General features: G+C 45.2%; 1 protein-coding gene across 1 annotated transcript in view; it reads right to left on the bottom strand.

Moving 5' to 3' along the window:
- Nucleotides 1-23,834, bottom strand: part of PAWR (pro-apoptotic WT1 regulator) — a 105,480-nt gene extending 81,646 nt beyond the window's left edge. The window contains exon 1 of the mRNA XM_054399840.1: nt 23,328-23,834. Within this exon, the coding sequence (XP_054255815.1) occupies nt 23,328-23,834 (507 nt within the window). The remainder of the gene's footprint in view (nt 1-23,327) is intronic.
- Nucleotides 23,835-25,686: the final 1,852 nt, after the last annotated feature.

Here is a 25,686-nt window from a genome sequence, read left to right as displayed (position 1 = left end):
CTTCAAAAGGTAATTTAATAAAAATTCCCCTACAAGCACAGTTTTGCATAAACATCAGAAACTCATACTAAGAAAGGAGATCTGAATAAGAAATAAATCTCTAGAAAGATAAACCCATGGGTGATGGTGAATCTAAGAACTGAATGGCTACCAGGCTAATGAAAACACACTTCATTGCATTGGATGTGATGGCAGAGAATGAACTACAATAAATCACACATGTGCTACAGAGGTAGACATAGTATCTAACAGGCTGGTTAAAAAAAAAATAGTCAGAAACAACTTATTAAGATAAATGGAAGATCAGGTTAGCAAAAAAAGCAGAAACAAAAAAAGCAAACTACTTCTGCAAAACCCAAAATGTATCTGCTTGCTCTAAATTTAGCCACGCAAAGACTCAAATACAAGGGAAAGGGGCAAGCAAAGGGGAATATAAGAAATGGTTTAGACTGAATCTTAAAGATTAATCTAGCCTTTTATCCACTCTCCTACTTTCCTTCATTACACACGTGCCAAAAGAATAAGGACTTCAGGAGCTTGCTAGCTGCACTTTAAATAGGTTACTGTCTTTGCTCCACTCAGGAGATAGTTTTGGTTGGGTTTTGTTGCTTTGATTTTTGTATGTTTGGTTTGGGTTTGTTTCCTTGGGGGTTTTGGTCTTTTTTTGTTGTTGTTGGTTGGTTCTTGGGTTTGTTCTGGGGCTTTTTTTTGGTTGGTTGGTTTGCTTTCATGTTGTGGTTGGTTTGGGTTTGTTGGGCTTTTTGTGTTTGGTTCGTTTGGTTTTGATTTTTTTGTTGTGGGTTTGGAGTTGTTGGGGGTTTTGGTTTGGTTTGGTTTTTATTGGTTTTGTTTTCTTTTTTGGTTTGTTTTATTTTGTTTTGTTTTTTACTGCTCTTCTAGTTTAGGAAAAATATTTACTATGAATGAAATCCTTTCAACATTTGAGGAGAAACATTGTGCTGGTATCACAAATATTTACCTCGAATGAACTTGTTTGGGCATATAGGCTTCACATCCTTTCTTCTCTTAATTACTACTGCATACTACTGCCAGCACTTGACAGTGCCAGAATTTGGAGGGAAGAAAGAAATGAAAGGGTTGGAATACCAGGGATGAACATGATTGTTTAATGAGCCAGTGTCTCTTTGCTAGGAGATAGTGCCCAGTTGCTGTTATCTCTCTTGGCTTCAGGCATTTTGTTTGTTGTGCAGTGAAGGCATGACTGAACATGCCATTTTCAGATTGTTCTTGCTGAATAAAACTTGCAGCTACAACTGATTAAGGGAATGTCATCTTACGGACATGATGTGTGACACCTAAAATTTTAATCAAGTGAAAAAAAGGGAAAATAAGGTGAATCATTTTCTTTTGGTTTCAGGAAATTTGCACTGCTCCTTATGCTTGCAACCTCTATCAAAAACAACCTCTACCAACAGCTGCTAACTCATGAAAACACTGACTACAAACTTCAGCATTTTCTCAGACCAAAACATTTTAAGGTACAGATTTCCATAAATCCAAGCCAAGTGAACTGCAAAAATGTTGTTTTCAAACAAGCTCCCTCTATGTGTAAAAAAAGGAGCAGGCAGAACATACTATTTGCAGTCATCTTTGGAAGGGCTGCCTCTCACACAGAAAACGTGCCCTTCCTTGCACCCAGACCTGACTTAAAGCTCAAGTCCTCCAAATCAAATCAGCTACACTTATTTTGATTCAAGCCTGGATGTGGAGTCCATTTTAGACTCAGGTGGCCATCTCCATGCACAGACATCAGTGATCTGTGCTGGAAGGTGTCCAGAGAAGGGCCACAAGGATGAGCAGAGGGCTGGAGCTGCTCTGCTCTGGAGACAGACTGAGAGAGTTGGGGTTGTTCAGTCTGGAGAGGAGAAGGCTCCCAGGAGACCTTCTTGTGGCCTTCCAGGATCCGAAGGGGGCTACAAGAAAGCTGGGGAGGGACTTTTGAGGGTGTCAGGGAGTGATAGGACTGGGGGGAATGGAACAAAATCAGAAATGGGTAGATTCAGATTGGATGTTAGGAAGAAGTTCTTCCCCATGAGGGTGATGAGACACTGGCACAGGTTGCCCAGGGAGGTGGTGGAAGCCTCATCCCTGGAGGTTTTTGCAGCCAGGCTGGAGGTGGCTGTGAGCAACCTGCTGGAGTGTGAGGTGTCCCTGCCCATGGCAGGGGGTTGGAACTGGCTGATCCTTGAGGTCCCTTCCAACCCTGACAATTCTATGACCTACCACTGAATTCCTTACACTTCTCTGGACAACCTACATCCTACCTCACCCAGACCACACCTGCACCTCCTGTTCAGCATATTGGGTTCCCCACACCAGTACCATTCCCTCTAAGCTACCTTCTTACACTCATCTATGAAGTTCATAATAGCATGCTGACTTACAAGTAGTTCATACATGTGAAGAGAGCTAAGAAATTATGGTGCAGGCTAAATTCCAGATCTAAGGCACCATCTGTTACAAAGATCCTCAAGAGCAACATCTTTATGGTGGTACAGAAGCTCCCACATCTGTGTGATTTCTACAGCTGTGTTCCAATGAAAAATCAGCCTTTCCTTCAGCATCATCCAAACAAAACTCAGCTACCAACAGGTAATTTGAGCTGTGCTCAACTAGATGATCCCAGCATAACATAGGAGTACTAATTTTAAGAGGAGAAATCATAGAATGTTAGGGGGTAGAAGAGACCTCCAGAGATCATTGATTCCAACCACACCCTGCCAAAGCAGGATCACCTAGGATGGGTCACACAGGAATGCATCCAGGTGAGTTTTGAAATTCTCCAGAGGAGGAGACTCCACAACCTCTGTGGGCAGCCTGTTCCAGTGCTCCATCACCCTCAGAAGTGTCTCTCTGTGTTGAGGTGGAACACTCCTGTGTTTGCCTTTTACCTCTTGTTCCTTGTCCTTTCATGGGGCACCACCAGAAGGAGACTGGCACCTCTGTGATTCCCTTGTCAGATGCTCCTTTCATGTTTCATTAGTCTCTGCCTACTTGTGTTCATGACTTAAACCTGCTTTGGTACAATGTATGTGTAATGGAAATGACATTTCTGATATTCACACCAGCCTCAGAAATAACTAAGCTGCACTTAGAATAATATAAAATACTTTTATACATTTCTTCTTTAAACACAAATCCTAATAGTAAAAAAAAAACCCAGTCACCCATCCCTCACTATACTGTGACATTTTAAGGGATTCATTGATCAGTTGGTAGCCCAGATTCCTAACAAGCAGTGTCTGAGTGGACCAACCATCCCTGCACAAAAGAAGGAAATCTGACTTCTGAAAATTGGATAAAAGCAGATAATGGGGAAAAAAAATCCACTTAGAACTGTGGGAAAAGTATTTCACAGGCTGTACTTCCCTTTTGCTAATCTGTACCTTTTAGTACTAACAAAATGCAAGTCCAAGAACAGATCCTGGTTGATACAATCCCTCCAAACTTTCAACCAGGGTCCTGATATGCAGAACCAGCAACTGAGGCAAACCAAGCAAGAAAGAAAAAAATAATAAAACCCCAAATCTCTTCAGCTTTGTTTCAGATTTAGATCACTACATTAAACTATTCATTACATAAATACTGCCAGTTCAATTCCTCTAATTCAAGGGGGGATAACGAAGTACATTTTAAATACTGTCTTGGATAAATGTAATCAAGTTAATTTTCACATTTGAGCTCCTCTTCATATATATTTATATAAACCACTATTTTGGTCACTTCTGATTTAATAATGCCTTGGAACATGCTTTCCATTTCAGAACCTCTAGTTAAAAAAAACACTTTATGCACAACTTAACTTAAACACACTTTTCACCCTTCTGGACTGGGGTTGTTCACTCTCACAAGAGGAGACTGAGGAGAGTATCTCTCCCTACAACTACCTGATGACATCAAACTGGGAGGAGTGGCTGATACAGGAGGGTTGTGCTGCCATTCAGCCTGACTGAGACAGGCTGAGAGCTGGGTAGGGAGAAATGGAATGGAATTGAACAGGGGCAAGGGGAGAGTCTTGCACCTGGGAAAAGACAACCCCAGGGAGCATTGGAGACTGGGGACTGAGCTGTTGGAGAGCAGTGAAGGGGAAAAGGCCCTGGGGGTCCTGGTGGATGGGAGGTTGCCCATGAGCCAGCAATGTGCTCTGGTGGCCAAGAAGGCCAATGGCATCCTGGGGTGGGTTAGAAGGGCTGTGGTGAGTAGGTTGAGAGAGGTTCTCCTCCCTCTCTACTCTGCCCTGCTGAGGCCACATCTGGAGTATTGTGTCCAGTTCTGGGCCCCTCAGGTCAGGAAGGACCTCAGGGAACTGCTTGAAAGAGTCCAGCACAGAGCCACGAAGATGATTCAGGGAGTGGAACATCTTCCTTATGAGGAGAGCCTGAGGGAGCTGAGGGCTCTGTAGCTTGGAGAGGAGGAGCCTGAGAGGTGACCTCATTGATGTTGCTAAAGATGTGCAGGGGGAGTGCCCAGAGGCTGGAGCCAGGCTCTGCTGGGTGATGCCCAATGACAGCACAAGGGCAGTGGTGGAAGCTGAGGCATAGGAAGTTCCATGGAAACAGGAGGAAGAATTATTTCCCTGTGAGGGGGACAGAATCCTGGAAGAGGCTGCCCAGGGGGGTTGTGGAGTCTCCCTCTCTGGAGCTATTCAAGAGCTGGATGTGTTCCTGTGGGATCTGCTCTAGGTGCTCCTGCTCTGGCAGGGGGGTTGGACTGGATGAGCTTTGGAGGTCCCTTCCAGCCCCTAACATTCTGTGATTCTGTGATACCTGAAAGGAAGTTGTAGTGAGATGGGAGTTGGTCTCTTCTCTCAGCTAAGAAGTGACTGAATGTGAGGAAATGGCTTCAAGTTGTGCTGGTGGAGGTTTAGATTGAATATTAGGAAAAAAAAAATTCCCTGAACGAGTGGTTAAGCATTGGAACAGGCTGCCTGGGGAAGTGGTGGAATTGCTGTCACTGGAAGCGTTCAAAAAACACGTAGATGTGGCACTTAGGGACATGTTTTAGTGGTGGACTTTGCAGGGTTAGGTTAACAATTGGACTGGATGATCTTGGAGGTCTTTTCCTACCTTTATGATTCTATGCTTCTCACTCAAGTCCTGCCACTCTTTCTCTTTTTCATATGCCCACCTCTGTTGGTCCAGTACAGGTTTTGTCCATCATGCTCCTTTTGGAGCTGTTTTGTAAAATTAAGGGAAAATCCAAGTTTTCTACTCATTGTAGATTTAAAGCATTTAATGCTTACAAATCAATACAAAAACTGTGCTAGTTTAAAAACAAAGCTGGGTAATGCAACATAGTGGCAAGCCACTAAATACTCTTGGAAGTGGGAAGCAACACCCACATCCAAAAGTCTCCAGAATCAGCTTCAACATCACTGCATCACATCTGCATACCCAGAGTTCCCAATACCTCTAGATTGAGCCAGGTTAGGCTCACAGGATGTTAGGGGTTGGAAGGGACCTCTGGAGATCATCAAGTCCAACCCCCCTGCCACAGCAGGACCAGAGAATCCAGCACAGGTCACACAGGAATGCATCCAGATGGGGCTGGAAAGTCTCCAGAGAAGGAGACTCCACAACCTCTCTGGGCAGCCTGTTCCAGTGCTCTGTCACCCTTACATTAAAGAAGTTCCTCCTCGTGTTGAGGTGGAACCTCCTATGCTGTAATTTCTATCCATTGTCCCTTGTCCTACCACAGGGTGCAAGTGAGCAGAGCCTGTCCCCTCCCTCTTGACCCCCAGCCCTCAGGTATTTCTAAACATTGATTAAATCCCCTCTCAGTCTTCTCCTCTCCAGACCAAACAGCCCCAGGGCTCTCAGCCTCTCCTCACCAAGCACTGCTCCAGTCCCTCCAGCGTCCTCATAGCCTCCCTTGGACTCTCTTGAGTAGATCCCTGTCCCTCTTGAACTGGGGAGCCCAAGAGGGACCATCACTAGGTCACCATGATTTACTAACCACAAGTTCAGCAATGCACAAGCCCCATGATGGTCCTCGCTGATCGACCCAAGTGGGATCTCAAATGAGCACAGCAATCCTCACCCTACAGCTCATCACAAGCTGTAAGGATATTTACACTCATCATAATGGAATAGATAATTAACTGATAGCTTACAGTGTAGAGAGTTCAGGCGTCAGATCTCAGTTTCCAGTCCCTCTGAGCCAGTTAGCAGCAAGTGCTGAAAGCTTTAGAACATACAAACACACAACCAACCTCCACATCTTTCTAAATAAACAGAACACAACAACAGAAGTGATGAAGAACCCCAAGAGGAAGCAGAACAGCAGCTGGGAGCACTTCCTGGGTGCATGAACCCCGTAATACACCCCCACGTTTCATTTCTTAGTGTGACTCTCAAACATTCCTGCATCTTATAAAAAATGCAACATGCTATGAGAAGTGGTTTCCAGTGTTAAGCTGCTTAGCAACACCTGCATTCAAATAGCCTCCAGGCAAGTTTGACAGACACTGACCTGACATCTGACTAGCCCATTTTGCCTTTTTTTTTTTTTTTTTGGTCTGTTTTTTAATTGAAAGGAAGAAGCAAACCCACAAAATGGGATTATATCAAAGCACCCATTGAAGTTCTAGACTGAAGATGACTGCCAAATAACAACATGCTCCTCAGGTTCTGCCTCAGGCTAAAAATAACTTGTCTATTTTGCTGTAACAGCCAAGTGCCCCAGGTGCCCATTTCATACAAGGTAATTCAGATGCAGACAACCTTCAACAGTGTGATGGTTTTAAGACTATAACAAAGTTCAAGCAGAGAAAGCTAAAGATAAGTCACTATTGGGTGTAAGAAAACAAATATTCTAAAATGCTTCCATTGGAGAGGTAGAAATGTTTAAGAATCTCGACTCAAAACAAAGTTGGGGCAGTCTGAGCCTGTTCTCAGCTTCCTTGCTGGGCTTCTGTCTGCCTGCTGCTTCTTTTCTGGCTGAAGATAACACACTGACCTTGACAAGCTAAGTCTAACAGGCTCTCTGTTTCTTGACTCTCTGCCTTCTGCCAGGGGGCTCTGGGGGGATTCCTTCTGGCTGGGGGGGGAGGCCCCTTGGGGGAAGCAAAGGGGGTTTGGTTGTGCTTTTCTGTTGATTGTACCTATTTGTAACTGTTGTGAATAGTGTCTGTTTGTACAGATTCAGTGCATTGCATCATAGATTGTAGATTTGCTTGCAAATTTGCTTGCATTTGATTCCAGACTGAGCTAGCCTGGTCATTGTCAGTGTGGGGGAATTTCAGCTCTCACACTGTTACAAACAGAATACAAGACATCTTTGTGAGCACTCACAGAAAAGCTCAGGAGATGTGGCATAGATGGTTGGTCAGTGAGGGGGATTGCAAACTGGCTCCACAAGAGAGTTCAGAGGGTTGTCATCAGTGGCACAGACTCAATTTGGGGGCCTGTGGCCAGTGGTATCCCCCAGGGACCAGTACTGGGTCCAGTTTTGTTCAATATCTTTATCAATGACCTGGCTGAGGGCATTGAGAGGACCCTCAGCAAGTTCTGATGATACAAAACTGGGGGGTGGCTGACACCTGTCAGGCTGTGCTGCCATCCAGTGTGACCTGGACAGGCTGAGAGCTGGCTGCAGGCAAACCTCAGGAAGGTCAAGAAGGACAAGTGCAGGGTCCTGCATCTGGGGAGGAATAACAGCAAGCACTAGAAGAGGTTGGGAGGTGATCTGCTGGAAAGCAGCTCCACAGAGAAAGACCTTGGAGTGCTGGTGGACAGCAAGTTCTGCATGGGACAGCAATGTGCCCTTGTGGCCAAGAGAGCCAATGGGATCCTGGGGTGCAGCAAGGAAAGTGTGGCCAGCAGGGCTAGGGAAGTTGTTCTCCTCCTCTACTCTGCCCTGCTCAGACCACAGCTGCAATCCTGTGTCCAGTTTGGGGCTCCTCAGGTCAAGAGAGACAGAGACCTGCTGGAGAGAGTCCAAGGGAGAGCCAGGAGGATGCTTAGGGGACTTGAGCATCTGCCCTGTGAAGAGAGACTGAGAGCCCTGGGGCTGTTTAGTCTGGAGAAGAGAAGGCTGAGAGGGGATCTGATCAATGTCTCTCAAGAGCTGAGGGGTGGGTGTCAAGGGGAGGGGGCCAGGCTCTTTTGGGTGGTGCACAGTGATAAGCCAAGGAACAATGGAGACAAACTTGACCAGAGAAGGTTTCAGCTCAACATGAGGAGAAACTTCTTTCCAGTGAGGGTGACAGAGCCCTGGCACAGGCTGCCCAGGGGGGTTGTGGAGTCTCCTCTGGACACACTCCAAGCCCACCTGGATGCATTCCTGTGCAGACTCCCCTGGGTGCTCCTGCTCTGGCAGGGGAGTTGGACTGGATGATTTCTGGAGGTCCCTACCAACCTCTATTGTTCTGTGATTCTGTGACTGCACAAATTCTTCTAACTTTTAGTTTATTTCCCATTTCACAGGATTGCCCTTAGGGTTTCTATTTCTTTCTGGCCAAAGGAGTTCATGAGGAAGTATTAAAGACTGTCCTTTTTCAATTCATTTGATTAGTAACAAAAAGCACAGAGAAATAGGTTGAACAAGAAATTCCTTCAGGGGTGTGTCAGGACCAACTAAATTCTAGCTATGCCACTTTTAAGAAGACTCTCAGTGAAGGCCTCAAATATTTAATTGTCAAGTGCAGGCCCCAAATTTAATTAAGTAGGCTCAAAATGCCCAATTCCAATGTGCTTGACTGGAATGCTTTATTAGAGTGCTCAGTACACTAAATTACACTACTTAAACTGGCAGCTGTAGATGTCCATACCTGAAAAATTACCACATCTCTGATTTTACTAAAGTACTTGACACCTATGGGAAAGAACTGTGATAAAGTGATGGATAAAGCACTGGCTGGACAAAAGGGCCCAAAGAGTGGTGGTCAAGGGAGTTAAATCCTTCTGGTGGCTGGTCACAGGTGGTGTTCCTCAGGGCTCAGTGTTGAGACCACTTCTGTTTAACATCTTTATTGATGACCTTGATGAAGAGACAGAGTGTGTCAGCAGGAAGCTTGCAAATGATACCAAGTTAGGTGCAGAGTTGATCTGCACCAGGGTAGGGAGGCTCTGCAGAGGGACTTGGATAGATTGGATCCATGGCCAACATTAACAGGAGGAGCTGCAACAAGGCCAAGTGCCAGGTCCTGCACTTGGGGCACAACAACCCCAAGCAATGCTACAGGCTTGGGGCAGTGTGGCTGGAAAGCTGCTGGCAGAAAGGGACCTGGGGGTGTTAAAGGACAAGCAGCTGAAGAGGAGCCAGCAGTGTGCCCAGGTGGCCAAGAAAGCCAAAGGCTTCCTGGCTGGGATCAGAAATGGTAGTCAGGTAAGCCCCAAAACTATCTTTTAACCTCTTCTCAAGACACTGTATCAGAAATTAATGGGTTTAAAAAAAAAAAAAAAAAAAAAAAGAGAGTAGGTTTTGGACAACAAATGCTAATGTGGAGCATCTCAATTCACCATCACAGGACCAGGTTGACCAGGGAGGTGGTGGAAGCCTCATCCCTGGAGGTTTTTGCAGCCAGGCTGGATGTGGCTGTGAGCAACCTGCTGTAGTGTGAGGTGTCCCTGCCCATGGCAGAGGGGTGGAACTGGATGAGCCTTGAGGTCTCTTCTAGTCCTGACAATTCTATGAGTCTATGATTCTCCTATTTTTTTAAAAAGTCAAATCCATAGGAATGCTCTGCAAAACCTCTCTCTGTACACTAAGGTTTTAATCATTCCAAGTGTCTCAGCATTTTACAGATGTTTGAATCTTTTGTCTAATTGAAATGACAGCATTGTACAATTATCCTGAGAGGCACAACACCACTTAGGAGAACCTCAATCTTTCATCTTGGAGTTAGTACGTTGATTTAAATAGCACTTGTTCACTTAAGGACCTGAGAGCTTTCATAGGAAGGAAAAAAAATGGTAATGCTCACTATGGCTGTGTAACAAGTTAAGCCAAGCCATTCACTTCAGATCACAATTTGCTACAGGACCATGCACTTCCAGGTTCCACTCCATTTTTCACATTCCAAAACACCCAGATCTTGACTCAAAACAGACTTCACAGAAATCTCTCAGTAAGAGCACTTAAGAAATTACATGACTATTCACTTAAAAGCCTACAATACTCCTGAGAGAAAAGATGACTTCTTTTCTAGAGGCAACACTAGGAGCTACCAGCTTCAAGGAAAATTACTAATCATTAAATGGTACATCGGAGAAGATAAAAGATACTAAATCAGTGTGAAGAAGGGAGCTGGCTTGCAAGGAATCTTTGCTGGGTTCCACATTACACACACCAAAATTGGTTCTGTAGTCTCAAGAATATGTGCTGTGTGTAACACAGCATGGGGAGAGCTGATCAGTTCAGAGCTATTAGTGAAGTATTGATGGAGTTGGACTCAATCTCTAGAGGTCCCTTCCAACACCTACCATTCTGTGATAAAAATATTACAGAGCACAGGTCCCAGTACAGACCCCTGAGGGACACCACTGTCACAGCTCTCCATCTGGACTTCAAACCATTCAGCACCACCCTCTGGATGTGACCATCCAGCCAATTCCTTATCCACTGAACGACTAGTCCACCCAGCAAATCCATCTCTCTCCAACCTGGCCAGCAAGATGTTGTGGGGACCATATCAAAGGCCTTGCAGAAGTCCAGAGAGATCACATCCATAGGTCATCCCTTATCTACTATGATAAAGTGACTATTTCTGAAAGCCACAAGGTTTACATCAGATGCACCACTAAAATCTGGAAGTTTAAGTTCAAGAAAAACAACCACAGCCCCCACTCAGTTTTGTGGTGTTTTGTTTCGTTTTTTTTTTTTAAGTTGCTAAGGGACAGCAGTAGATTGATGTTTCTAATTAAATAAACAAGAGCAAGAGAACATATCAGAGGTCTCAGCAAATGAATCAAAATTAAATTAGAAAATACCTCCTAACCATGACATAGAACAACTTGCACCACAGAACAACTACTGATTTGAGACCATGACATGAGGCTAAGAGTTTCTGAGGGCAGAGGAGAAATAAGAATCATAGGGCTCTAAAGGTTCTTAGAAACATTGCCCTCATTGCCCAATGACTTTTTATGGTAAGAGGTTCAAGGGGAGAATGAAAAAGTACTTGGCAGATAGAAATTAAAAGTAATCTGTCTGTTTAGCAACCTTCATCTGATGCTGCAAGCCTTCAAGATGAAAACTGCCAAAAGGCTAGAAAATTAATTCACAGGAAACACCTGGTTGAGCTTTCTAAACTCTTTTTGCTTACCGTGTATCTGTTTATGGCCATTGTAGGAGCAAGGCACTGAATTATGTCTCCTTAGTCAGACCTACTACAAACAGTCTTATTTTCCTACAGTGTACAGAGAGGAAAAACCAAACTAGAGCTTTACAGAGCTGTTAAATGCACCTTATTGATATACAGCAGGAAGAGATTACTACAGATGACCAGAGGTCTCAGCTCAAATCCCATGTCCTACAAACACTATATTCTGTATTGCACAGAAAATAATTCATAAAATACACTACAGTAACTACAATAGACAAGTAGGACATGCAGAGATTCCTGTGACTCATAAAAAGAATTAGCAAGGTCAGAAAGGGCTAAGAGGAGGAATGAGGAGAAATTCCAAATTCTGCTTGCTTGGCTTCTGCCTACCACTCTGGTCATTGATGTCATAGAATCATAGAATGGTCCAGGCCAGAAGGGACCTCCAAAGCTCATCCAGTCCAACCTCCCCACACTCAGCAGGCACATCCCCAACTAGATCAGGCTGCCCAGGGCCTCCTCCAGCCTCACCTTGAAGATCCCCAGGGAAGGAGCCTCAACCACCTCCCTGGGAAACCTCTTCCAGTGTTCCACCACCCTCATAGGAAAGAACTTATTCCTCACATCCAATCTCAATCTGCTCTGCTCTAGTTTGAGGCCATTGTCCCTCATCCTGTCCCTGCAGGCCTTTGCAAACAGTCTCTCTGCAGCCTTCCTGTAGCCCCCTTCAGGTCCTGGCAGGCTGCTCTTAGGTCTCCCTGCAGCCTTCTCTTCTCCAGGCTGAACACCCCCAGCTCCCTCAGCCTGTCCTCATAGCAGAGCTGCTCCAACCCCCTGAGCATTCTCATGGCCCTCCTCAGGACCCTCTCCATCAGCTCCATGTCCTTCCTGTGTTGAGGGCTCCAGAGCTGCACTCAGTGCTCCAGGGGAGGTCTCAGCAGAGCAGAGCAAAGTGGCAGAATCACCTCTCTGGCTCTGCTGGCAATGCTGCTTTGGGTGTAGCCCAGGCTGTGGTTTGCCTTCTGTGCTGCAAGCTCACCCTGCCTGCTCATGTCCTTGGCTTAGACACCATCATATATACAGAAGAAGAGTTTCCACAGTAATGTTTCTGCATCTGAGTGCTGCCTCAGTGCCTCAAATCTAATAGCTGCACTTCATTTCTGACAAGTAAAGCACACCTAGGCTGTTGCTTTGCCAAAAAAAAAAAAAGAAAAAGAAAAAGCAAAAACCACAATTTTTTTCCAGCTGTCCCAGGCAGCCAGAGAGTATAGAGGTAGGCTCTTTGCAGCAGTGTATTGCAGAAGAGAACAGACTCAGAACCTCAGAGACAATCTCAGAGATTTGTGAGGTCCTGACAAAAAGGAGGAAAGCTTTCATCATAAGGACAAAGACTAGAAGGGCTGCCCAAGAGGCTGTGCTGTCTTCGTCCTTCAGAGGTTTTCAAGACCTGACTGGATAAAGCCTTGAGCAACCAGATTGGATTAGAGCTCCTGCACTTCCTTCTAACCTTAAATGCATTTAAATTCAGTGCCTACAACACACAAGGCACTCAGATTGTTGCCTATTAAAAGCCTCAGAGTTCAAGGTTCAAAATGCCAGTTACCTACATAGACCTAGGATCAAGAAAACTTAATGGTATCTCGTTCTTGATAACGTTCTGCATAGCAGTGAAGCCTGTGCCTGGTACATATTTCTGTTTGAGGGTGGACAAGAGTTAAGACAGGCAAACTTGCAGGTGACACTTACTTTGTTTCTCTGAGGGTTTGTTGTTTGTCTGGTATGTTCTAGTTTGGTTTTTAAGCTTACCTCTACCCAGGATGATGTTCTCATATCAGACACCATACCTAAGAGGCCAAATCTAAGGTGATGTGATTATTACATGCTCATGGTATACAATAGCAATGAACATGACATTTGCAAGCCTGGAGTAAGAGACCTAAATGTTCCAGGCTTTCCTAGCAGCACACAGGCAGATCAAACACAGTAAAATCCAGAAAGAAAAACATCAGGGTTGTGGGTTTTATTTTAATTTCCCATGACCCTGTGAAGCATGGGAAATAAGTCATCCACCTACAGTCTTCCAACTGGGAAGTCCTTAAATACACATCTCCGACTTAGAAAAAGCATAAAACAAAGAGTAGCAGAGAAAAACATACATGAGTTTGCATATATGCAATAAACACAAAGCAGATAAAGGCAGGTTTAAAAAAATCAGTACAAACCTGTGTGGAACTGAACACTTAACAGCAATCTTTCCAAAAGTCTCCTGTACACTTCAGGCTACAGGAGGATTTAGAAAACAACTCTGTTCCACAGATGCAACAAAGTAAGAAGTATGAAAAATTTGTCCCAGTATGTGTTTCACATATCAATTCATATTACCATATTTAGGGTTGGGGAGGAATTTCTTTTAACCCTTCCATGTGAAAAAAGAATCTGTTTCCCACCAGCTTTTACTGGGATATAGAGAAACTACATTAACACCGGAATTCATTTATTTATTTTTTTTTAAGTGGCACAGAAGGATTGCTCAAACTCAGATGCCATCAGGGATGCATGAACATTCAAGTTCATGGATTCATAGAATGGTTTGGGTTGGAAGGGACCTTAAAGATCACCTAGTTCCAACCCCCTGCCATGGGCAGGGACACCTCCCACTAGACCAAGTTGCTCAAGGCATCATCCAGCCTGGCCTTGAACACCTCCAGGGAGGGGCCTTTTATAAAACCTTCAGTTGTATAAAGCAAACCTGAAATAGGGTTAGGTATAGGCAAGAGTTGGATGGGTTTTTTTAGGGAGACAGGGATTTTTTTGCTTCTCTCACATCAGAGCTGGAAGGTTATGTGTTTTGGGAGGTTTTGTGGTTTGTTTGGGTATTTTGAATTGGCTTTTTAGCTTGGTTCTTTCAAAAGAAAAGCATCTAGGATACAGTACATTCAAAGCACAAACAGCCTGCTAGGAAGTTACAATTCAGGTCTGGGGACATCAGGAAGTGATTCACAAGGCTTCTGATCATTTATGAATTGCTGTGGAAACTAATCCATTTGTGCTTCTTACTCTCCTGTATCCTCACAGAAACTTACATCTGTGGAGCTCAATGGACAAGACTTCTATTCTTACTTTATTTCCATTTTTCAGTATTATTTTTGAGAACATTCATAAATTATAGAGTATTGATATAAAGACATACATAACAACAGAATAGTAATACTCCCTAGTCCAAACAGAAATATCTTCCTTTTTTTTTACTAAAAATGCTCTTCTCTCCCTTTTTAATGAATTATTCTTCAGCTTGCTGAACTTACCATGAAATTAAAAAAAAAGATAGACTAATTTACTTTTTAGCTCTGGAAATTAAGAACTGGAATCATCAGTTTCATTAGAAACAGTCAAACCAAAGCCAAAATGAGGACCTCTAAAACATATAGCCTACAATTTGTTCCTTACAGTACAGAAACAAACATAAAAGTCTAATTTTATGTTAAAATATATTTTGTATTTCACTATTTATTCCAATCACATCCCTCCTGATGTGTCCAATGAGTCTCTCAATAATTAGTTCTGAATACTCAGGTTTGAGGTGAACCAGGATGCCTAAAGTCATTAAAGTCTTTTGAAGACTTGATAATTCCAAACATTGAGATTTTAGAAGCAGCAGCTTTGGACTGCTTCCCCATCTAGCCTTTCATTTTTTTTCCCCGAACTTCAGGGTTGACAGACTAAGTTGTTTGCTCCACAGCCTTGAATATTAGAACTTACTTTTGAAAACACTATTACAAATACCTGAGATGCTGTTTAATTCATTACTTTTGGAAGACAAGTCCTAGATAAATGTTACAAGAGATGGTGGATTCAACCAGAGAAGGAAGCCAAAGCACCAACTCAGTCATCATTCAGGGGAGTTTCATGAAAATATTAGGAAGTTTTAGGGTTTCATAATATTGTTTAAGTCTGACAAGACTACAAGTTTTCCACAGAAAATCTATTTTAGTACTACTCTTCCAAGCTACTAAAGGCTTCATCTACCTGAGACAATATAACAGAGCAAGAAGATGGACCTAATTCCTGCCATCTTTCAAACTACTTATTTTGCCCTGCTGCCTTGGAAAGAGCAAAAGCTTGGCAGCACTTCCACTACCAAAGGGAAAACCAGAAAGCCTTCAACAGTTTCCCTCAGAGAATTTTAACAATCCAGCTGCATTAGTGTACAAGGGTCTCACATCAGAGCTTTCCGCAACAGCAGCCCCAGAAACTTGACTGTTTCCATCAAGGATGAAGAACAGTCTTTGATTTGATCTCCCTATAGCATTCTTAAAGACAACTGGTTAAATATGGTCCACAAATGTGCACTATTAGCTAGTAGAATAATGGCTGCATCTTCAGGCTCAAAAGGCTTCAATCAATATTATAAAGTTCCACTGGCAGCCAAGGAAGTGGCATCCCTCAGGTGCTGATTAGTGTCAATACTTTCATCAACCTAAGCAGTGGGATGGAAGCTACTCAAAGGAAGTTTTTGGCTGAAACCAAACTGGTAGGGACTGATTGAGAGGCTGGAAGGTAGAGCTGCTATTTATACCAGTCTCAACAGCTGAATTTATTCAAAACTTTACTAGGTAAGACCCTAAGCAACTTGATCAAAACTGACCCCACTTAGAGCAGTACATAACTTTTTCAGAGGTCTCTTACAATCTGTATTACTGCTACGATCCTGAGCCTACTAAAGTGCAGTGCATTAGACATCAATGCTGAAAACTCTTAGTACCTGGCTTTCAACACATGTCACAGCCCCAAGGCAGCTTGTCCACACCTGTCTCTTGTGATGAAACTTCAGCTACAGTACAATCTCACATTATTATTGTTATTATTCATATTTAGGACATGAGCTTAAATCTCTTGAAATTAACTTCACAGATTGCATCAGGTTGGAAGGGACCCTCAAAGGTCATCTTGTCCAACCCCCCTGCAGGCAGCAGGGACACCTCCAACTGAGCAGGCTGCCCAGGGTCACATCAAGTTTGACCTTGAATGTCTTCAAGGATGGGGCTTCACCTACATCCCTGGGCAACCTGTTAGAGTGTCTCACCAACCTCTTGCAGTTATTATTTTCACATTTATGTGCCTGAGCCACTGGTTCCAAACAGCCAAAGCAGCACAAGCTCCCTTTGGATTTGTAGGAAAATATCAATCTGTCATTTCAGCAAATGATTTCTAATTTGAGGGTAAGACTTTAAGGCATTTTTATAAAACAACAATTAAATATTTTCAGAGCAATTACTTGTTTCAGGGAAGCTACATAACATACAAAATTTGGAAAGGCTTGTCAGAAGTCATTTTTAGCAATACTTTGCAGTGCATTCACTCCAGTGAAAGAATTGGTTGTACCACCACTTCAGTCTCACTGAAAAGCACAGGGAAGGAAGCCACCACACTTCCACTGGAAAAGCACACAAACATACACAGCTGACAGGTTGCTTCTAGTCTTTATCCAACAATATTTTTTTTCTTCAGAATACCTTCTTTCAAGTAGGCTTTAGAATCATAGAATCATTTTGGTTGGAAAAGACCAGTGGGACCAGCAAGTCCAACCTTAAACTCTATGTTGTCAAGCCAACCTCTAAACCATGGCCCTCAATTGCCCTATCTACACATCTCCTAAATACCTCCAAGAATGGTGACTCAACCACCTCCCCTGGTGACCTGTTCCAGTGCTTGATAACCCTTTCAGTGAAGAAACTTTTCCAATCTAAACCTCCCCTGGAGCAATTGGAGGCCATTTCCTCTTGTCCTATCACTTGTGAGAAAAGACTAAAGCCCACCTCACTACACCCTCCTTTTGGGTACTGTAGAAAGTGATAAACAGGCTACACAACCACAGGTGGTCTTCTCTAAACCCTTCCCCAGCTTTAGGAACAAAGGGCAGTGGGACAGACTGTATTTCAGTCTTCAGGAATGGAGAAATAGCCTAAAAAGGGCACAAAGAAATACTTCTCTTGGGCCAACAGGCATGTAACATTTATTTAGGGGTACTGGCTACATGACAGACTGGCTAGAAGAGGCCACACCTGGCAAGGCTGAATGTTAACAAGCTTCCAACCATCAATTACAACCTAAATACTTTCCTTACTTGATGCAGAATTCAATACTTAACAGAAGAGGAAGTACTTTAGATTGCATTTATTTTCCACCTAGTAACTGTCTCATTTCAGATGATTAACCCCAAAAACTGGAGAGTGAAAAAAGCCCCAACCATTCAATATGTTTTCCAATTCTACCTAGCTATTAAAAGACCATTTTAAAACCCAACTTTCCCATAACTGCACTTATATCTAAGTGCAAAGTTAAATGAATCAGAGGGGAAATTAACAACTCCTGTTTTTTTCCATCACCCTCCTTCCCCTTCTAGTAGGGATGAACACTGGAATTAAAAAGAACTGCTTATTGGTACTAAGTCCTGTGAAATCCAGCTGTAAGCACTGGTCTACAACCTGTTTCTTTATGAAAACAGCCTTATTAAATTCAGCAAGAAGTTCTCCATTTGACCTCTTCAAGAGAAACACAACTTCCATGTATCTGTTCCACTGGAAAACTACTGCACTGCCCCAGCCTTATTCCAAAACACCATACCCTAGAGCACAGAGACCTTGGTTTTGTAAAGTGCACGTGCAGTGATTTAGAAGCTGTTAAAAGTCTGGGAAGTTTTCAGTTCCAGAATTTTAAGTTTATTATGTGACATATTTGACCAAATAGCTTCCCTTACCTAGCTGTCAAAATATTAAAGCATACTCTTAAAAAAAAAATCACCAACCAAACAACAGCAACAACAAAAAAAAGGAGATGTTTCTCATGGGCTGAAAAAAGGATGGAAAGAAAATGCAAAAAAACCCCATGGCCTTTGAACAGGTACTGCCCAGACTTGGTCAAAATCAGAATTTACAAAGGCATCAGCAGCAAAACAATCTCAGTACAATCCTTTTTTTCAAAATCTGGAAAGGCTTTGATTTCTTCCTTCAACCTGTCATGTTTGAAGGAAAAAACAACAAATGGAATGGTAAGATAAATGTGCTCACTACACAAAGCCTAACACATCATTAATAGTTATTCATGTCAAATAAACATATTTCAGACTTCTGCCATAACATTAACACCTCTGCAAGGATGGTGAGGGTATCAGAGGTGAGAAATAGGAGGGTTTATCCAGTACTCTGAAAAACACTTAAGACTTTTTCCCCCCCAGCATATGCAAAAAGCAGCAAGTTGTTTTACAAGAAAATGCACAGTGATATACAATGCAATGGCACTACCTCAGGAATATGAGGAGATGGCCAGAACTGCTCTTTCATTTAGCTTAATCCTTAGGTGAGGAATCACTAAGAAAGATGAAAGCCAACTTCTGATCAAGAACTGCACAGGACTGCACTCCTCTTCATAGTTTCCAGCCATTCAGAGAAGGATTTCAATTCCTTTACCACGTACCCAGTAACTACTACGCTTGACACATTTGGCACTTAAATTTTCCTTAAGTTTTTGCAGCTGGAACACAGCTACTTTCTGTCACTACACAACTCAGCACACTTTCTTGCCCCACAGAAAGAGCTCATTACTCTCCATTTACTTCAAATGCTGTTTGACACCTGCAGAACACCACCTTCTAAAGAGGCAGGCAGACTCTTGGTGGCAAGCCAACAGCATGGTCTCAAGAAGTCAGACTCTTACTGCTGTGCATAAAAAGACTAGAGATTAACATAAACTGGCTAAATATACTATGCAGATTCCTCTATCACTTCTACCTGAGAGCCCTGGGGCTGTTTAGTCTGGAGAAGAGAAGGCTGAGAGGGATCTGATCAATGTCTCTCAAGAGCTGAGGGGCGGGTGTCAAGCGGAGGGGGCCAGGCTCTCTTGGGTGGTGCACAGGAATAAAACAAGGAACAATGGAGACAAACTCGAACATAGAAGATTTCACCTCAACATGAGGAGAAACTTTTTTACAGTGAGGGTGGTGGAGCACTAGAGAAGGTTGCCCAGGGAGGTTGTGGCATCTACTTCTCTGGACACATTCCTGTGCAGACTCCCGTGGGTGATCCTGCTTTGGCAGGGGGGTTGGACCCAATGATCCCTGGAGGTCCCTTCCAAACTCTAATGTAGTGTGATACTTTTCCCTCTATTAGTATCTTCAGTGTTTCCCCACAAATAGGTCAGGAGACTGTTGTCTTGAATTTGGCAGCTTCCTGCACAAAACTACACAGATCGAGGTTTTTACACCTTTTAAAATCATTCATCACTCTTATTAACAAAGGAGCTCTTCTAAATTTTAGATGACTTCCATCTGGTTAGGTGAAAACATAAACTTTGTATATAACCTGACTGTAAATAAATCCCAGCTACCTAACTGTCCTTAGAAGGACCAAGATTTTGACAATATACACACACCTCTTTAAAAAAGGTAACCACAAAACCAGTTGTTGTTCAGGAAACAAAAAAACGTCCCCACACAGCTATGCCAGCAGAACTCTCCAGTGCAAATGGTCACAAAAGCAAAGCTGCACTTTCACCAGGGCTGCTTGTTTTGCTCACAGCAGGACAGAACTGCTGTAACAATATAAAACCCAACTCTCATCCTGTAGGTGGATCCTCTCAAAGCATTGTCAGTTTAGTGTAATGGGAACTCTGTTTCTTGGATAGATAACTAGCACAGCTGTAAAAATGTTACAAGTAAACTAAACACCTGCATCAACTCAGTAAGCACAAACTGAGAAATGCATTCTCACATAGCTAAAAGTGGAGATAAAGCTTGATTTTTAAGAAGGAAACTTGTGTAGTAAAGATAATCACATGCAATTCAGTTATCTTTCGCAACCTGAGAAACTGTTATGAGGCAACAAAACCTAAACACCACAGCACTTTAATATTTAGAGTGAAATCAACTTAAGATTCAACAAGCTATCAAAAAACTACTTTATAACTGAAAAGGAAAAAAAAAACCCCAAGCTGCAGGTATTTCAGAAGCCATTTTCAAAAGCCACCATTACTTAGATAAGCATTAGTGCTGAGAAGATAAAAATCAGCCTTTACTTCTGTCACAATGCCTTCTATATATCATCACCACTACCCCCAACCTGTCATCATCTGCTTTCACAGCTTTCCCTATACTATGGTTTCTGTCCTCCACTGACTTCAACACAAAATACATGCAAGACACTGAGGATGTCACTCTGTTACCTTGCTATTGAGCAGAAATCAATCATTAATGAATAACGATCTGTTAACGTTCATCATGCCAACTTCAAGATAACTGAGACAACACAAACTTACTTTCCTTATTCCACCACCTTTCATTCCATTAAATTCTCCAGCTGCACTGCAACTGAAATAAGACTTCACTTCTTTAGGGTAAAAACTGGTTTTCTAGTCCATTTTGGTTATAGAAGCTTCTAGACACTATGTCTCCTGTAAGTGTATTTTGTTGACAGTTACCCACCCACTTCAATTTCAGAGTGTAAGAATCTCCCTTTAGCATCATTCTCCACCACAGTGGCATGCTGATCATAGAAGAGACACATTTAGTATAAAACAGCAGCTCCACTCTAGAGACAGACTGTTTTCTTGAAAATAATACAACAAAACACACAGTGAAGCCTTACATGAACCCCTCCTGAAAAGTGATTTTGAAATACAGACCACACAGAGCTACAAGTGCTAAGTGCTTAACTTCAGCATGTACTAAAACCCAAGTCACCACTTACAGCATGTTGTAAAGCTACACACACCTAGCATCTCATGAGAAAGACAGCAGAAAGTGGCCTGTTGTAGATTCTGAACTTGATTCTTCCAACAAGTCATCTACATTGCAGCCTTCTTGCATCCAAGAACTTCCAATGACCACGCTGAAACAGTACTTCAAAATTTTCTCATGAGTAAATAGATACATGAAAGACAGTAAACATTCCACAAAACATTCATTGGTAAGGAATTATGTTTGACACTGGGCACAGTTTTTGAAGCTGCCCACCATCAGAGATGATCCCTAGCTAAATAATTCTTAGGAACGCATGTGGGAATGATTAGAAGTATTTAAGAAACGTTAAATTGTGCAAAGAGATAGCTCTGCAAAAACAGGCAAAAATTAACTACTACTAGCAACTCTTCCCCAACCACACCTTGCGCAACAGGTGTCTGTTTATTAACATGTGACCCAAAAAAAATGTGATAGAATGCTTAATTGCTACAGGAGTAATGTTTACAGATGCAAGTTTACAAAAGTGCCAACACATACTGACAGGGAGCAAAGTTATTAGGCCCCCGGAAACGTGGGAAAGGGCAAGAACTTGCTTTTCAATGCCTAAATATATTAACCTTCATAAATACACCACCCTTAATTAAGGCAGCAGAAACTACAGTAGCAAGTTCACACATCATTGTGTGAGAGACTCTAATGGCTGCTGAGCAAGCAATGTGTTTTCCTGGAAAGCAAAGCAAAGCATATTTGGAGCAATATTTAAACAAAACAAACAAAAATCCCAACCACCACCAAACCCACGGAACTTAGCAAACCCCAAACCACAACACTCAAAAAGTTACCAAAGTTCGGAAAACTAATTGAAAGAAGATACTAGTCTCAAAAAGAAAAACACAACAACAAAACCCCAAACCAAACAAACCCCAAACAAATAAATCCAAACCCACAACACCCAAAGACAAACAAAAAAAAAAAAGACAATGTCTGGAGGTGAGGTACACAGAAGCCACCCCTAAAAGATAATGTTGCACAATTCTTGCTGCAAAGTGCAAAACCATTAAGAACTGGGCTAGGACTAATTTATTCCTGAAAGTAAAGATACACCATTTCAAGAGTTCCTATGGAAGCACAGAGAGCAGGTATTTTGAGAGCTCTGTATAAAACAAACCAACCACAGCCTAGAAAGCTTGCACACACTAAGGCCAGGCAATTAAAGCACTCATTTGTATTCTAAAGGAGGAATATTCAAGATCTGTGCCAAAACACTTCACCTCAAACAAAAGATTATGCAAGTAACTATTCTCAGAAAAAAAACCCACAATTATAAATGTTTCTACTGTTCTTAAAACTCACTCCTCACCTTCCAATACCACCTTCTCTGCTATGAAAGCACCTAGGACATCACAAAAAAAGGATTAGTGACTTCAAGCATGAAGAGAACATACTTTCATCGTCTGCTGCTGCAGCGTTAGAAATAAAGATCTTACTTTCTAGTGTTAGTTTAACAATGTATGCTGTTTACCAAAAGAACTTCAAGATCTTTCTACAGTGATGGTGGTCATCAGTATTAGTGCAAAACTGTAGACTAAAAACCCAGCTTTGTTCAAAGTTTCCTGAGCCGTTCTTATGAAGTTAAAAAAAAAAAAAAAAAGCTGAAAACTTAGTTATCATTCTTCTAAATTCCTCTAGGAGCATTATAAATCAATGCCAGACGTTTATGCTAGTAGCAAACCACAAAGGACAGTGGTGTTGGCTGATAAAAATATCTTCTTCTGCCTTTGAAAAAATGCTTTTTAAACCACTACATTTTTTCCAGTGAAGGAAATTCTTTTGGGTTCTAAGCCGAATAATATTTACACCTGAACATCTATTCAGAGCTGATAAATCAGTTTTCTTGCCTTACTTTTGTTTTTGACCATACTTTAACAGGCACGTGTCTCCGTTTCATCTCCCAAAAACCCCAGAGTTTACCCTCTCCCACTAAGAAGACATAAAAAGTAGTCACAGGTCAGGGCAGGCGGCCTCCGAACGGCACCTCGCCCGCTCGGAGGCCGCCCTGCAAGCTCCCGGGACTGTCTGCCAGCCTTCGCTCTTCTCCAGGCGGCGCACGGAGAACACCTCCCCGACGCCGCCAGCCCACACGAGCCGCCCAGCCATAGCCAGGAGCGCTTCGCAGCACCGCGCCGGTGCGCACGGCTACGCCCCCGCGGGCTGAGCCTCCCAGCCGCATAGGGCTCTCTCCCCAGCGCCCCCGGCAGTGCCTCAGGTGCGGCGACGGCGGCTGCCCCCCTTGGCCAGCGGGCTCACCTCGGCAGCCGGGATGTTCACCACACCTGTCGACCTCCTCTTCTCCCTCAGCTTCCTCTTCTCGATCTGCCCTTTCCCCTTCCTGGCGCTGGGACCTGAATTTTTCCCTTTGGCGGCCAGCTTCTCGTCACCCTCGGGGGAGCCCGGCGCGGCGGCAGGAGGGGGCTTGGCGGCAGGCTCTGTCCCGCGGCCTCCGGCCAGGGCCGGCGAAGGCTCCTTGGCAGGGGCGGCCCGGCCCAAGGCGGCACTGGAGAGGCTGACGCAGTTGACGGCCCCGCCGGCGGGGGGCGCCGCGCGGTCGGGCGGGGCAGCCGGGCCTCCCGGGGGCAGGTTGTTGTTCAGCTCGGCGGAGGAGGCGCCCCCCACCGGCCTGGGCTCCCCTGCAGCGGCCACCCCGGCAGGGGCCGGCGGCGCCTGCTTCGCCCGCATCTTCTCCCGCTTGGCTTTCCACTCTTCCAGAAAGTCTGTGGTGCTGCCACCGGCGCTGCGGTAGCCGCCGGTCGCCATGTTCCCGGAGGGCTGGACGGTAAGAGCGCCCCACCAGCACCTCTGCCGCCACCCGCCCTGAGGCAGCTATGCTGACGCCCGGAGAGGAGAGGTCCCGGCGGGGCGGGCGGGAGAGACGGAGGCGGGGAGAGACTCGGAGAAGCACAAACACCCTGCAGAGAAACAAAAGGGGAGATGTGAATGGTCCCGCAGCATTGCCCGTCCTCGTCCCGCCGCAACTTCCCGGCGCCCGGGAACGAGCCCGTATCACTGGCCACCCTCGCACGCCAGGCTCCCGCGGCTTGGACCATGCGCCCGCCGGCGCTCACCTCACCCCTCGGCGCGGGTCCCCCCCGAGCGTGCTCGCCACCCCGTGATCGCCGACGCCCGTCCGCGGTCACGACGCCCGCGAAGCGCCGTCCCTCGCTCCCGGGGCCGGAGCGTGTACCATCCCCCCGACACCCGCTCGCCTGCTGGGGGACGGTGTTCCCGCGCGGGGCGGGGCGGAGGCGTCCGGCGTTCACCTCCCGCCCCGCGGGGCAGCAGCTCGGGCGCTCCCCAGTGCCAGCGGCACCAGGTGAGCGGCACCGCCTCCCGCCGTCCCGGAAGGAGCGGCGCGGCCCCGGAGCTTCCCGAGCTCCCCCTCCCTCCCCTTTCCCCATCGCGGCGCGGCCAGAGCCGAAGCCAGGGCGGAAACTGCCTAGATGGCCTCAACAATGGGGTTGAGGGCGGGGAGGCCCCGCCCGGCCCGGTGCGCTGCGCGCCGAGACTTGACCTCGCCGGGTGCCGGCCTGCTGCGGGCCCCTGTCACCTGTCTTGGCACCTGCCCCGCGTAGTGCCGGCACGGAAGGGAGCACGGCCCCTGCGCTCTCGGCCGCTTGAGGATCCGAGCGGGACGGGACGTCGCCAGCCGCCGCGCTCCCTCTGCACTGGCGGCTTTAACGGGCGGCAGGCGGGGGCTGCCGGAGCCCAGCCGCGAGGGGACGGAGGAGGCGGTCTGGTGTCACCTCCCCCGCGGCCCTCGCAAGGGGCTGCGCCAAACCCACCTCGCACCTGCTGGGCAGCCCCCGGTGAAGGGAGCGGAGAATCCCGATGCAGCCTGCCGGCACACTTGGGGCCGCCTAACCGCGGGGCAGGTGTCCGGGGGTGCAGCCCCCGGGCGGTGCCCGGTACCGCCGGCGGCTGTCACCACAGGAAAGGCAAGAAGCCGGGCGTAAAGCCCGCCTCGGCCACCCATCGGCTGTAGCGGAACGCCGCGCCGGAGGCAGAAGCGAATGCTTGGCCCTTAGAACGCGGGGACCGCCGCTGCGTTCGGCCCGCCGTTTAACGGGGTCGGTGCGCGGTGGGAAGAGCCTAAAGTTAATTGCTCTTGCAAGCATAATAGCTTCCTCTCGTCCGCTCCTCCGCTGGGCAGACTGAAGTTATTTCGTGGAGTTTGCTCCCGCAGGCAGAAGGCTGGGAAAGAGTCTTGTGTTTTCGCGATGTTACAAGAAACAGGGATTCGAGGGGTTTCCAGTAGTCGAGAAAAGGCTCGAAAGATGTCTCGTTTGTAAATGACATAGCCTTGAACGGGGAAACCCAACTGGGTTCCTAATACTTGGTGTATAGGGAAAAATGAAAATGCAGTGAACGTGATGGGCATATGCAGTGTCCATCAAACGGTTTGTGTAGGTGATCAAGTGGCTAAAGCTGCACAGAAAACTGCCGGGGTTGGTTTGGCTGAATTCAGTCTGTCTTATAGCAGGCTGAAAATTTGGGGTATTTTAGGAAATTATTGTTTTCAATAGATTTGCAGCTTTCTTAACCCTGCTTTATGAGGGGTATGTGGAGGGAAATGAAGGAGCCTATTAATGCTACCTTTCCAGCATGTTCA

Source organism: Indicator indicator, chromosome 3, assembly GCF_027791375.1.
Source record: "Indicator indicator isolate 239-I01 chromosome 3, UM_Iind_1.1, whole genome shotgun sequence".
In the NCBI taxonomy this organism is placed as follows: Eukaryota; Metazoa; Chordata; class Aves; order Piciformes; family Indicatoridae; genus Indicator; species Indicator indicator.
This window is presented reverse-complemented; position numbering and strand designations above follow the sequence as displayed.